This window comes from Glycine max, chromosome 3 (assembly GCF_000004515.6).
Source record: "Glycine max cultivar Williams 82 chromosome 3, Glycine_max_v4.0, whole genome shotgun sequence".
In the NCBI taxonomy this organism is placed as follows: Eukaryota; Viridiplantae; Streptophyta; class Magnoliopsida; order Fabales; family Fabaceae; genus Glycine; species Glycine max.
In genome coordinates this window covers 16,538,960-16,552,220 of record NC_016090.4, presented here as the reverse complement: position 1 = coordinate 16,552,220, position 13,261 = coordinate 16,538,960, and the positions used below count along the sequence as shown (strand labels likewise).

Genomic DNA, 13,261 nt, shown 5'->3' with positions numbered 1-13,261 from the left:
ATTATATGACACCTTAATTGATGCGCATAACCCAACGTGTTTCCTTCCTTGGGCGTGACCCAGCATGGGTCAATGTGTCACCAGTTTCAACGCAAATATGATAAACTCGTATTGGGTTACCCCAAGTTCAATGTGTGGTCGATTTGATAAGCAACTCATCTCGGCTAAACCTCTGGTCGCGATGGAACTGATTCGATTAACCGGGTCAGTCTGAGCTTTAAAACATTGTTATCTCCATTCCATTGCTACTACTATCACCATCACCATTTCACCACCATTACCGCCCTCATATTCACTATCGCCACTCCCACCCTGTTACATCTGTCACCACCATTATTTCATAGTAGAGCGAGATAAAATAAAACAGTTAACTCATTTTATTTATCTTCAATTTGTAATATTTTAAAAATAAAACTAAAGACAATGACTAAACCGAAACTCAAAATTTAAAACTAAAATTGATTTTAATTTTTTAAAATTTCAAAATTAAAAACAAAAAATCACTTCAAAGGGAATCTAAGTTAACATCAAACTAGGTGATGGGTCTTGAAGAACCACCCGTTTGTCATCAACCTCGCTCCAAAAATCTTTGAATATGAATGATCTAATTGCTATATCTATGAAAAGGCAAATTAAAGGCTTCTTCTTAAGTAGATCCAGCATAAGACAAGAATTCGAATAGCACATCTTTCGAAACTTATTGCCGCTGAGCAACAAATGTATATTTAATAATTAATATTTATATATATTTTTAAGCAAATTGTGATATACATAAATTATCTAAAAAAAATTACAAAGAAATCAAAGTGACCCGCCAGTAACTAACAATTTCCCAAATATAACATATCTTAATAGTATATATGGAAAGCTAAATTTGATACTTGCCAAAACTTTTTATTTCATAATTTTCAATTTTATAGATTATAGATGGACTATAGATCAAAGATAAATAAATATATAAATTAAAAAATATTGATTAAGAAAATTAAAAAATATTTATTATAAAAATATAGAAAAATATAAAAAAATCATAAATAATATAGTTTTATATATTTTAATAATTTTTTTCCTCTAATTTCTTATCAATGTTTTAAAAATATTAGTTAATATTTATTATAATTCTAAATGACAAGTGGATGCCATTTTCCATGGATCAAAACAATGAAATCCATAAAAAAAAAAGTCCGTGTTTTCTTCTCCGCTACTAGCCGCACCTCACAAATCCCACTAGCCCAAGTCCTGCCACGCTTCGAAAACAACGCACTCAGACAAGTGACAAACCAAATAAAAAAAGAAGAAAAAAAGAAAAACCCTAGTTGTTCCCTTCCAACAAGTTAACAGCCACTCACTTCCAAAAAGGAAAGGGTTTTTTCAGTTATTATTTTTATTTTCCTTACATTCTTCACACTATCCCCTTTCACCACAAAACCCTAAACCCGCATTCTCCAATCCAATTCAACCCCTCCCTTCCCATGTTCTTCTCCTTCTCCTTGCACCCGAATTCAACAATCTCTTCCGATGTGACACCGCAAGAACTCAGAGCACGGCCACTTGTTCCGCAAGAAGAAGAAGTAGTTGAAGCGCTGTGATTCGTTTGATTTTAAGGGTAGCGACTAGCGAGTGAGAATGGAAGCGCGTGTGGGGATGGTGGTGGAAGGGGGCCAGAGAACCCTCAACGCCGACAGCGGTGGTGCCGCGAAATTCCTGGTGGCGCAGAACAACCGCCAGCTCGGGACGGTTCACCAGCTTCTGGCCGGCGGCATCTCCGGCGCGTTTAGCAAAACCTGCACTGCTCCCCTTGCGCGCCTCACTATCCTCTTTCAGGTTTCTTATTTTGTTTTAATCGATTAATTAGTTGTTGGAGAATGTTTTTGTTTTATTTTGTTTTAAATCCGTTGTGAACTACCAACAAAACGGTTGGCACAAGCTTTGTGTCCCTTAACAAAACGGTTGGAATCGGGACTTTGGTATGAAATAAATTGTGTTGATATTTATCTTGTGTGCGCTTCTGCACGGTTCCCGACAAAAAAAAATTAGTCACGGCTTTCAGCCAGGCTACTTTGTACTAATACCTTGGTCGGTAACAAAAGGAATCTGTTGTGAACTTGTTTGGAATGTGTTCATTGATCCGTGCGGTATTTGTGGGTTTCGGCTGAGCTGGTGAAGCGGTTTTTTGTTTCCAGGGTTATTGCATTCATGTTTGAGCTTACAAATACAATTGACTACAATTGACCAAGGACCCAATTAAAAAAAAAATTCAGGACACAATTAAAAAAATTCATGGACCTAATTCAAATTTTGGTAAAAGTAGGGGATCAGTTCAATTTAACCAAGGAATATTGAACTCAGAAAACACATTTATTAGTTATAGAAATCAGTTTTGACAAATGAGATGCCAACCGAAGAAGAACCTGAAGAACCCTCACACTAGCACCACTGTTTTGGTAGTGATTGCAGCTATTATTCGAAAATGCATCACTATTCAAAACTTTGTTGCAGCCTCTCCGCACTGCAACATTGCACTATTGATAATTATGAAAAAGAAATACCAAACGTGCTCCTAGTGTGTGTGTGTATACATACATATTGTATGTTTGTATACTCCTCTTCCTGGTTCAGTTTTCCTGTTGTTGTATCCCCTATGGCCCTATCCATGTTATGTTCTTTCATTGCACTGCATTTTGATGTTTAAAATCATGGAATAAATTTAAATGATTTGTTGGTATATATGGGTGGTACTTGGTACTTGATGTCATGGTGATTATGATGATGTCATGGTGATTATGATGATGCCATAGGTGATCATTATTGCATAAATCTATCTTTGTTCTTTTATTTAATGACATTTGATCTTGAAGTTTTAGTTGATTGGTTTTGTATAGATCCATCATTCCTTTTGTTGATTCAAAAGCAATTTTTTAACTGGTATTTATCTGACTATTCTACATGTCTTATCTTTAACAGGTGCAAGGTATGCATTCTGATGTGGCAGCATTGAGCAACCCTAGCATATTGCGTGAGGCATCACGTATTATCAACGAAGAAGGGTTTAGAGCATTTTGGAAAGGCAATATGGTGACTATTGCTCATCGTCTCCCATATACTGCAGTCAACTTCTATGCTTATGAGCGCTACAAGAATGTAATTTTTGGTGTTCTTTCTATACTGTAAGTGTTTCAGAAGTTATGGAAGCTATTACTATGCAACTGGAATTAATTTCTTCTACTCTCTATTGTGTTGCAGGTATTACATTCACTGATGGGGGAGAATGTTAGTGGAAATTCAGGTGCAAACCTCCTTGTGCACTTTGTGGGTGGTGGTTTGTCAGGTATAACATCTGCTTCTGCCACCTATCCTTTGGATCTTGTGAGAACACGACTTGCAGCACAGGTAACTAGAAATTTTTGAGTTGAGAATCATCAGAGAGAGATACTTCTCAAGCCTTTAGTTGAATGCATGAGTGACTTGGCTGTATTTTACATTGTGTTCATTGTTTACTTGAGTTGAATTCCATTCATCATGATTTTCTGTTTACTTTTTACCTTGTATACTGAGACTTATATTTTGTTCCTTTGCAGAGAAGTACCATGTACTACAGGGGCATCTCACATGCTTTCAGTACCATCTGTAGAGACGAAGGTTTTTTGGGTCTGTATAAGGGACTTGGAGCAACATTGTTGGTATGTTCACAATGCATTTTCACTTTTTTTTCTTTATCTTCCTATGTTCTTATTATTGACATCAGTCATACCTAATCATTTTGTATGTTGCAGGGTGTTGGGCCCAGTATTGCTATTAGTTTTGCTGTTTATGAGTGGTTACGCTCTGTATGGCAGTCACAAAGGTGAATTTATTTACTTGTGCAAAGTTTAGGAATAGTTTATCCTGAATGTTATCTTATGCTCATTGCTCACTAAATATGGTTTTGAAAATAATACTTTTCTATTTCTTTCAAATGTAGGCCTGATGATTCTAAAGCTGTGGTTGGTCTTGCTTGTGGCAGCCTTTCAGGAATTGCATCCTCAACAGGTGGGTGCTTCTTGATTATGGCTATCTCTAATCTGAGTAATTGAGCATAAATTCCTCAAGTTTTCATTTACAATATTCCATGTCCAGTGCCAGCTATGATATTACCTGTATTTATATTTGTTACTCATTTAATTGCTTTTGGCCCATCTTCTAAATATGATTACTATTGTGAAGCTGGGAAATTGACAAGCATTTATATGAATGTCAAATTGGCTGGGTGGGAAGTGGATTGGTGAAAGAAATCGGAAATTCTGTTTAAGTGGTGTTACTTTCTGCTTTTGAAAAACATTAACGTCAATCCCTAATTCAAATCTAATCATTGCTCCTATGTTAGGATAAATTAAATCGTTGATGTCAAAGGTAATCCTACTAGAAGAAACTGTTAAAGCATTATAAATCAACATTGCACAATAACATAGCTACAATCTAGTGAAACAACACCCATCTCAATAGGCGAAAACTAATCCAATTTTTTATTAAAGTTTGAAATAGCTATCACTCTTGAAATACTTGAAAGTGCAGGCCCATTCATTGTCCCAGTCATAATCAAACGATTGGGGTGTAATCATTTTGCAAGATTTGTTGCAAATAGCAGTTCAGTTACCTGTCTTTAGTGCTTAACAGAGCATTAGTTAATTATATTATATGCCTGAATTTCTTTTTCTTTCAGCACTATCGCATGTAATTGGCAAAAACTATTTTCCTGTGGAATAGTTTCTGTTGAAAGTTGTAATTCTAGTGGCATGATGTCACGCGCCCTGTGGTGTTAGCTAACTTGCATGAATATTAGTTATAGCTAGTGTAAGAACTGATTTCATTGAAAGAATCTAGTATACTAGTGTGTAGTAATGCCTTTCCATGATTGCGTTTGCCAAGTAAAAAGTCATTTTCATCAAACTAGTTAGATAAAGATAGTATTATTCTACTTTTGGCATGGTTTTTTTTTTCCGGGGCATCACCTAAATTTGTATTTAATGTCTCTTGCAACATGCAGCAACATTTCCTTTGGATCTTGTAAGGCGTAGAATGCAGTTAGAAGGTGTTGGTGGTCGAGCTCGTGTCTATAACACTGGCTTGTTTGGGGCATTTGGGCGCATAATTCAAACTGAAGGGGTGCGAGGTTTGTACAGAGGAATTCTGCCGGAATACTACAAGGTTGTTCCCGGCGTGGGCATTGTCTTTATGACTTATGAAACATTGAAGATGCTTCTATCAAGCATTTCAAGTTATTAGCATACTCAATTGCCAAATGTGCGCCATTTATGACGCTTGTGGGTTAAGTTAATTGAAAAGTACAATTTCTGGGGAATTTGATCTTTTAGAAAATGGTATTCTAATATCATGGTTAACATTTTCTAGGAAGTTTTGTTGAGGTGATTTTTGCTGTTATTGCCAGCATTTTTGTTCCGTATAGGTATAATTTGAGTGACAGCAATTGTAACAACTTCGAATATTAGGTTGAAACCATTATGTAGTTGATGATTTTGTCAACAAAGCAGTTTTGTTTTAATGGTACAATTTTCTTTCTTTTTTAATAAATAGAAAAATCAAAATTATTTTTTTGGGTAAATATTCATTTTGATTTTTGAAAGTCTTGTTAACTCCTTGGCAAGTATACTAATTTGTCCAAGTAATAATTTACGGTAAGATCGAGTGTCGAGTCAACTTCCACCATTCTCCTTATACCTATTTTTTTCTTTTTCATTTTTCTCATCTCTCAATTCTTTCTCTTTATTGTCAGCCTCTTTCTCTTTTCTCTCATCCTCTACTTCTTCATCACTCACATCCTCCACTACTCCCTCAACTCTTTCTTCTTTTTCAAGGCTCTCCTTCCTCTTGCTCTTTGTGAGCACCACCTTACATTCCTCCTTTGGGTTCTTTTGTGTGTTCGCCATAGAGTTCCAAGTGGATTTCTCAGCCAATTGCTTAGCAAGTTGGCCCACCTACACCTCCAGATTCTTAATGGCTGACTTGATGCTCTTATGATTGGAAATAGAGACTTGCATGAACTGAGTCATAATGTCCCTCAACTTGGTGGCTCTCTCATACAAGTTAGGGTCGATTGGAAGAACCTCCTGGTCTTTGTTGAAGTTGTTTCCAAGATGGGACCTCCAACCTTGGCCTTGATTTTAAGAGAAATTGCCTCCCTGATGATAACCAGAGTTCCCCCACATGGTGATACCCTTGGTGGTTTGGGTTGACCATGTAGTTGACCTCTTTAGATGCATTCTCTTGAGTCATGCACATGCTTGACTCATGAGCTCCACCACACAAGGTACATCCCCCAACTTGCATCATAGAGGATGAAGCAGGTTGCACAGAATGCAACTGTTGAGGAAGTTTGTTCAATGCCTCTTTGAGGGTCCCAATTTGCTTGGCTAAGAGTTTATTTTGAACCAACAATGCATCTTGAGACGTGAGCTCAAGAAGACTCTTCTTCACGGGCGAATAAGCTCTATCACAGAGAATGGCGTGATCACTGGTTGCCATATTCTCTATAAGTTCCATAGCTTCATCAGGGGTATTCAATTTAATCTTTTCACTAGCAGAGTCATCAAGGAGTTGCTTAGAATGGGGTCGTGGGCCATCAATAAATATGTTTAGCTGAATCGGCTCACTAAACCCATGAGTAGGAGTCATTCGAAGTAGACCACGGAAGTGGTCCAAAGCTTCACTCAATGGCTCATCAGGGAATTGGTGAAATGAGGAAATCTCTACCTTCCCCCTCGGCGGTTTTGGATTCCAAGAAATACTTCTTCAAAAACTTCTCAACCACCTCCTTCCAAGTTCTCAAATTGTTTCCCTTGAATGAATGAAGCCATCTTTTTGCTTCACTGACCAAGGAAAAAGGGAACAAATTAAGGCGAATGGCATCTTCCGGAACCTCTGCTATCTTTACTGTATTACATATCTCTATGTAAGTAGCCAAATAAGTATACAAATCTTCATTTGGCAGACCATGGAAGAGGTTTCCTTAAATCAAGTGAATGAGGGAATGTGGATATGAAGTATTAGCCGCTTGAACTTTCGGCCGTGCAATACTGGTGAAATACTATGGTGGTGAGGAGCTAGACTAGTCCTTTAGAGTTACTCTCGGTGGTAGGTCTTCTGCCATTAAGGGCTCCTCAAAGATGTGTTGTGGATTGGACACCATTGGTTCCTCAAAGACCATAAGAAATGTTGAAGATGATGTAGAGGATGAGGCTCCTCTTTCCCCTTGATTTACTTGTCTCTCTTATTGCTATCTTCTTCTCCTTAAAGCGTTGTTTCTCCTATAGGTTGCCTCAATCTCCAAATTTAATGGAACAAGGTCGCCCTCCGAAATTTTACCTCGCATACAAGAAGGAAAGCAACTACAGAACAAGTCAACAAGGTCAAAGAATTAAATACAAAACAAAATTAAGATAAAGAATTAAAGAATAAAGAATGATTGCGTAAAATTAGGATATGTAAACTACCGAGTACAAGGGGAAAAGTCTCCAACAACGGTGCCAAAAACTTGTTAACTCCTTAGCAAGTATACCAATTTTTCCAAGTAGTAATTTAAAACGGTAAGATCGAGTGTCGAGTTCACAAAGACTTTGACTGTACTTAGGGTTTATATATGTCCAATTTTAAGCATTAATGAATTGAATTGAATACTTGTAACATGATGACACATAAATGTAAATTCAACATAAATTAAACTACAAAGCTAGCATGTGCAAGGGTGAGAAAACAAACACTCGAAGAAGTGAAGTGACAATTGATGCAGAATTACGAGTATGCTGGGTGCTCAACCTACCAAAACTAGTCTTAATGCAACATTAATGATTTTTATCTATTTAATATTTTTTTTTCAGTTATTACCTACTCCACTTGCATACTCTAGTCATGATTCCTCATATGGAAGAGTCTAACTTACCAAATTTCACTCTTAATCCCTTAAGAGATAAATAAGACAAATTGCATTATGAAAAGAGATGCATACTTTAGGCTAAGTAACACCATTCTATCCCTAAAGATGGATAACCTAGATGTTCTTTTCAATTTCTTAAGAAAAAAACATTTTCTAATGCCTAAATCTTATAACACTACATGAGCATGGGTGATCAAGCCATAAACATGATAATAAGCATAGAAAAGAGACAATAATATTGAAATAATATTAAATAGATAGTTAGAATAATTACATCAAGAGTGTTTGGTTGTGGAGCTTCCAACAATGGGAGGTTTAACCTCTCATTGCCATGAAAGACTTACAAATACAAAAAAAGGGTAAAGGAAATGGAAGAAAATACAGGAAGATGGAGATGAATGGAGATGGAATACTCCAAAAGAATGGTTCCCTCCAATGGTTCGTGCCTTAGCTCTCACTCTCTGCTGCCCAATAGAATGAATGAATGAATAATGCCATGTTTCCTCCTTTTTTCTCTTAAAACGCAGCACAAACATGCTTTTCTTGACATTGACTATGCGCTAAGTGAGATAGCACACTGAGCGCGGTGCAAAAAGTCCAGTTGGCTTAAGTGACCCCGTGCTAAGCGTGCACCATGCGCTAAGCGCACTTATACGTGACAGCTGACTTCCCATGTGGCTTCTTGCGCTAAGCGAGATTGTCACACTTAACGGTCCTAACACACTGAGTGAGGCTGTCGTGCTAAGCGTGATTCTCTAGCTCTTTAATTCTCTTCCATGCCTTTAGTTGTATCTCTACAAAAAGTATATCACAAAAAATAGTATAAATTTACTAATTTTAGCATCTATTGGATAAAAACTCCGAAGAAGTTAAATTCTTAATGTTTATATACAAAAGAAGCAATAGAAGAGAGCAAAATTAGGTAATTGCTATGTTATTTAAATACACAATTTACGTATGCATAACAATTATCAAGTGTATGGCGCTGATAATTTGGTTGTTGAAAGTTGAAAAAATCAAATTTAGTTATGTCGATAGCTCACTTTTTTAATCTTAACGTATGTACCTATGTGGCACATCTATTGATGTTGTAGTGGTTGATATTTGTCACATGTCATTCACGTGATTATCACGTGTCATCTACATGTTTAAAAGTTGACTTTTTAATTTAGTATTTCAATTTAATAAGTTGTTATCATTTTAGTTTTGAACTTAATTCACTCCATTAGATGCTCGATTCTTTTACTTTGATCGTCAATCATGGGGCAAATTCTTGCATGGATCCTATGTCACCTCTTCCATTTACACCTCATTCATCCACCAAAAGGTCATGTCCACTCAAGTCCTCTAATACTGAACACTTGAATAATAATGTGAAAACTGCAAAGGCTAAAAAAAATTAGGGGCAAGATGTATTACACTTGCTCCATCGAAAGAATATGTAAGTAAATGATTCTAACACTTTCATTTTTCTTCCTTTTGTGATTCTCAAGTTTTTTAAAACTGTTTTTCGTGGTTAATGACTTAATGTTATTCTATAAAATAAATTAATTAAATAATTAATCTAGCATTTTACACATTCGTAATATATAAGATATAACTTTATATTGGGTAAAAGGTTGGAACCTTATATAATCTTGTTAACAATGTCTTGGATTTAGTCACAAACTAATGCTATCTAATCATTCATAAATTTGTTTAATATTTATAGTATAATTTAAACGACGAAATTCGTAAGAGAAATGTAAAAAATATAAGGGATAAAGAATGAGAGTGAGGGAATGGTAATATGCATATGCTAATAATTTACGTCCAATATGAGACTTAATTGAAAATTTGAAAGTGCTTTTAGGAATCAAAATGATAGTACCCAGATAAGTCCATGGATCAAAATATTCGTAAGTGATTAAATTTATGAACTAAAATGACAATAAATTGTTAAGTTCATAGACTAAATTAGGAAGTCATCTTTTAGACACGTGACAATCATGTGAATGATACATGACAACTTTCAGCTAGCTCAACATCATCAAAGGTGCCACGTGGGCCTAAACATTAAGGTTAATGGAGATGAGTTAGCGACATTACCAATTTATCACACATTTTGCGCATTCAGGAACTAAATTTAAATTTTTAATCTTTCAGGTATCAATTTATCAGTGTTACACACTTTCATGTAGTGTTTGGTTGTGAATGGAAAATGAGGGAGTGAAAGAGAATAGATGAGAAGATAAAAGAAGAAGAAAAAAGAGAAATGAAGTATAAATAAAAATAATTTGACTGAAGAGAAATAGAGAAAAAATATTTAAATTAAAGATGTTGATAGGAATAAAAATACTAGTTTGCTCTTTGTTGGATACAAAGATACTTTTTCAAGAGAGAGAGAGGAAGAAGACAAGCAGTGGCATCTGAATGCATTTTTAAAGGGCAACACGATCAAACAAGTAAATAATGCAAATTTTTGCTTGCCTCCTCTCAGTTTAGGGAGGACTTTTGTACACATGGGTCTCACTATTTATTTTTTTTTTTTATAAAAAAAATCCTTATTGTTCTGCTCAACTAAATCATTGTGTCAACCTTTCTTCCCTCCTTTTTCTTCCTCTAGAGAAGAAATTAAATCTATTACTTATATTAAAAGAATGTTTGATGGGCAAACATGTCACTTTCTCATAAAAAAATTCCTCCAAAATTTCTCTTTCTTTTAACTTTTGTTTCTCTTCCTTTTTAATTTTTCTTTTCTTTCTTTCTAACTTCTGTCTCTCTTCCTTTTTTATATCTTTTTTCTCTTTTATATTTATACTTACGAGATAAAATCTTTATCATTTTATATCAAAAAAATCTTTATTATTAATATTATAATAAGATTAAGATTTTTATATTAAATTAATTTAAATCTAATTTATAGTTTATTTAATTTTGATTTTATGTTTAGCAATAATTTATTAAATATATTTTCATTACAAACTAATTTATGATAGAAATCACGAATATCATTCACAGAAAATAATTATGTTCAAAATCATTATGGACGATAAAGATCTCTGAGTATTTCACACAAGTGACTAACAACAGTTGACATAACTAGTAGTAGTTTGTGTCCCTTAATCAAGCGGTCTAGGTTCGAATTCTGGTTAGTCCTCGGATATAGAATAAATTATTTTTGGGAGGGGAATACTCACCTTGTTGCGCTTAAGATCCTTGATGAAGATTTGCTAATGGTTTCAGTGGGAACAATTTCATACCAATACCATGGTTAAAAAAAAAAAGAGTATTTCACACAAGTGCATGTCTTATTCCATTTGATCACATCTAAAATTAGTTTTAATTTTAAAATTGGAGAAAAATATTTACAAACATATTATTTTAAAGTAGTAACCATTTTTAGTGCATAAGAATGGGAACAGAACGAATATACCGAACCCCAAACACAAACAAAGGTGGGTACAAAATTTTATTCCGACATAGATCAGGGGTAGGGAGGAGAGTGAGGACGAAGATGAGAAACAAAATATTCATCCCTGCTCTACTCCATTGTCATGCATATTCACAATCACTTGTTATACATTTTTTTGGTCTTAAATAATTACAAATTTGGGTATTGTTGGGGGGAAAAAACACACTCATATTTTTATTACTCAAAAATACACAACCAAGAACAAGAGATAAAACCGTAAACAAAATAGAAAATGATCACAAATTTGTTTAACGTGATTCACACTTTCATCTCTGGATCCACAATCTCCTCACAATAAATTTTTAGGAAACTTGTAAATCTTTCTTCAACGTGACCCTTTTTGTCACCTAGGGTGGTGACCTCCTCTTCAGGATAATTCTTTCCATCTTAAGAATCTCTATACATATAACCTAGTATCATAATCTTAAAAGAGGAAATAAATCTCTAATTTATAGAATATGTCTTTAATTCTAAAGAACATCCTAGAATAAGACAATATCTTTTTTTTTTAAATCTAAACAATATCTCAGCGATTTGAAATTACAAATTTAAATAGTTTCCCAACATATATGATTAAAATATCTTTTAGTCTTTTACTTATTTTATTTTTTTGGTTTAAATTCTATTGAGTGAGGATGAGGATGTGGAATGACATGTTCGTCCCCATCTTACCCTGTTGTCATGCCTATCCACAATCATCACTTATACATTTTTTTTTGTTTCAAATAATTACGAATTTGGATAAGATTAAAATACCTTTTAGACTTTAATTATTATAATTTTTGGTTTTAATTTGTGCGCTAAATTACAATACTTTGATCCATTCACATGTCTTTATTAGATCAATTTATCTTATAACATTATATTATTATATACAAAACATCGATTCCTTTAAACATTAATTCCTTTAATAGCAATGAAATTAATAAATTAAATATGTATTTAATTATTTATTTGTCTAAAAAAACATGTGAAGACACACGAGTCACACATGTAGAGGCACAAGTATCATGCTAGTTTAATTAAAAATTGTGTAATAAAGCCGGAAAAAATCCTTAAAAATATAAAATAGGAAGATTTAATCATCGTATAATCAAGGCTTAAATATATTTTTGATTTTTAATAAATATTTAATTTTTACATTTGTTTCTTAATAAATTTTTGTTTTGTGTTAAGTCGCTAATAAAACAATAATTTTGTTTTTGATTCTTGACATTTTGTTAAACTCTGATAAATTAATGAATTTTGTATTTATCCCTTGATAAAAAAAATTCATTTGTGATTAGTCGAGACTAAAACAAAATTCACTAATTTATTAGGGAATAAACCCAAAATTTACTAATTTATTAGAGATTAAAACAAAAGATCAATGATCAATAACAAAATTGTTGTTTTATTAGAGATTCAACGCAAAATAAAAATTTATTAGAGATTAAATGTAAAAATTGAATATTTATTAGGAATAAAAACATTTAAACCTATAATTAACTAGTTTATTCAACTCAATGTACAATTCCTAATATTGTCACCCTCTTTAAGGGTCAATGTCTACTACGACTTTCAATCTATCGACATTGACCTGATGATAGCTTTTTTTCCTTTGATGGCTTCACTCACATACTTGGGTTGCATCTTAATCCAACTTATAAGTAGTTCTTTCCCTTACTTTACTCTCAATCTCAATGAAAACATAGATTGTTAAGACTTAAGCATAAGTTGAGAACTCAATCCAAAAAGACTAGTCCTGTGGGAGAGGCTTGAAACTTAAGTACCATGCAAAGTATTTTATTTTACTCAATATTAGACTTCTAATAGTTGTTTTCCTTGTCTAGTATCATAACTGTATCAAACATACTCTACTATTAATAATCGAGTAATTT

General features: G+C 33.9%; 1 protein-coding gene across 1 annotated transcript; it reads left to right on the top strand.

Moving 5' to 3' along the window:
• The first annotated feature begins 1,253 nt into the window (after positions 1 to 1,253).
• On the top strand, positions 1,254 to 5,539 carry LOC100777563 (mitochondrial substrate carrier family protein B). The gene is made up of 7 exons (XM_003520911.5): positions 1,254 to 1,824; positions 2,965 to 3,141; positions 3,244 to 3,390; positions 3,579 to 3,680; positions 3,774 to 3,844; positions 3,962 to 4,029; positions 5,024 to 5,539. The coding sequence occupies exons 1-7, from the start codon at positions 1,627 to 1,629 to the stop codon at positions 5,260 to 5,262; spliced, it is 1,002 nt and encodes a 333-aa protein (XP_003520959.1). The 5' UTR covers positions 1,254 to 1,626; the 3' UTR covers positions 5,263 to 5,539.
• Positions 5,540 to 13,261: the final 7,722 nt, after the last annotated feature.

Bases quoted from the DNA above. Each gene is read 5' to 3' on its own strand.
- LOC100777563 (XM_003520911.5), top strand. From the start codon at position 1,627: ATGGAAGCGCGTGTGGGGATGGTGGTGGAAGGGGGCCAGAGAACCCTC. The intron at 3,142-3,243 runs GTAATTTTTGGT...ATTGTGTTGCAG, and splicing joins CTTATGAGCGCTACAAGAAT to GTATTACATTCACTGATGGG. The intron at 3,391-3,578 runs GTAACTAGAAAT...GTTCCTTTGCAG, and splicing joins GAACACGACTTGCAGCACAG to AGAAGTACCATGTACTACAG.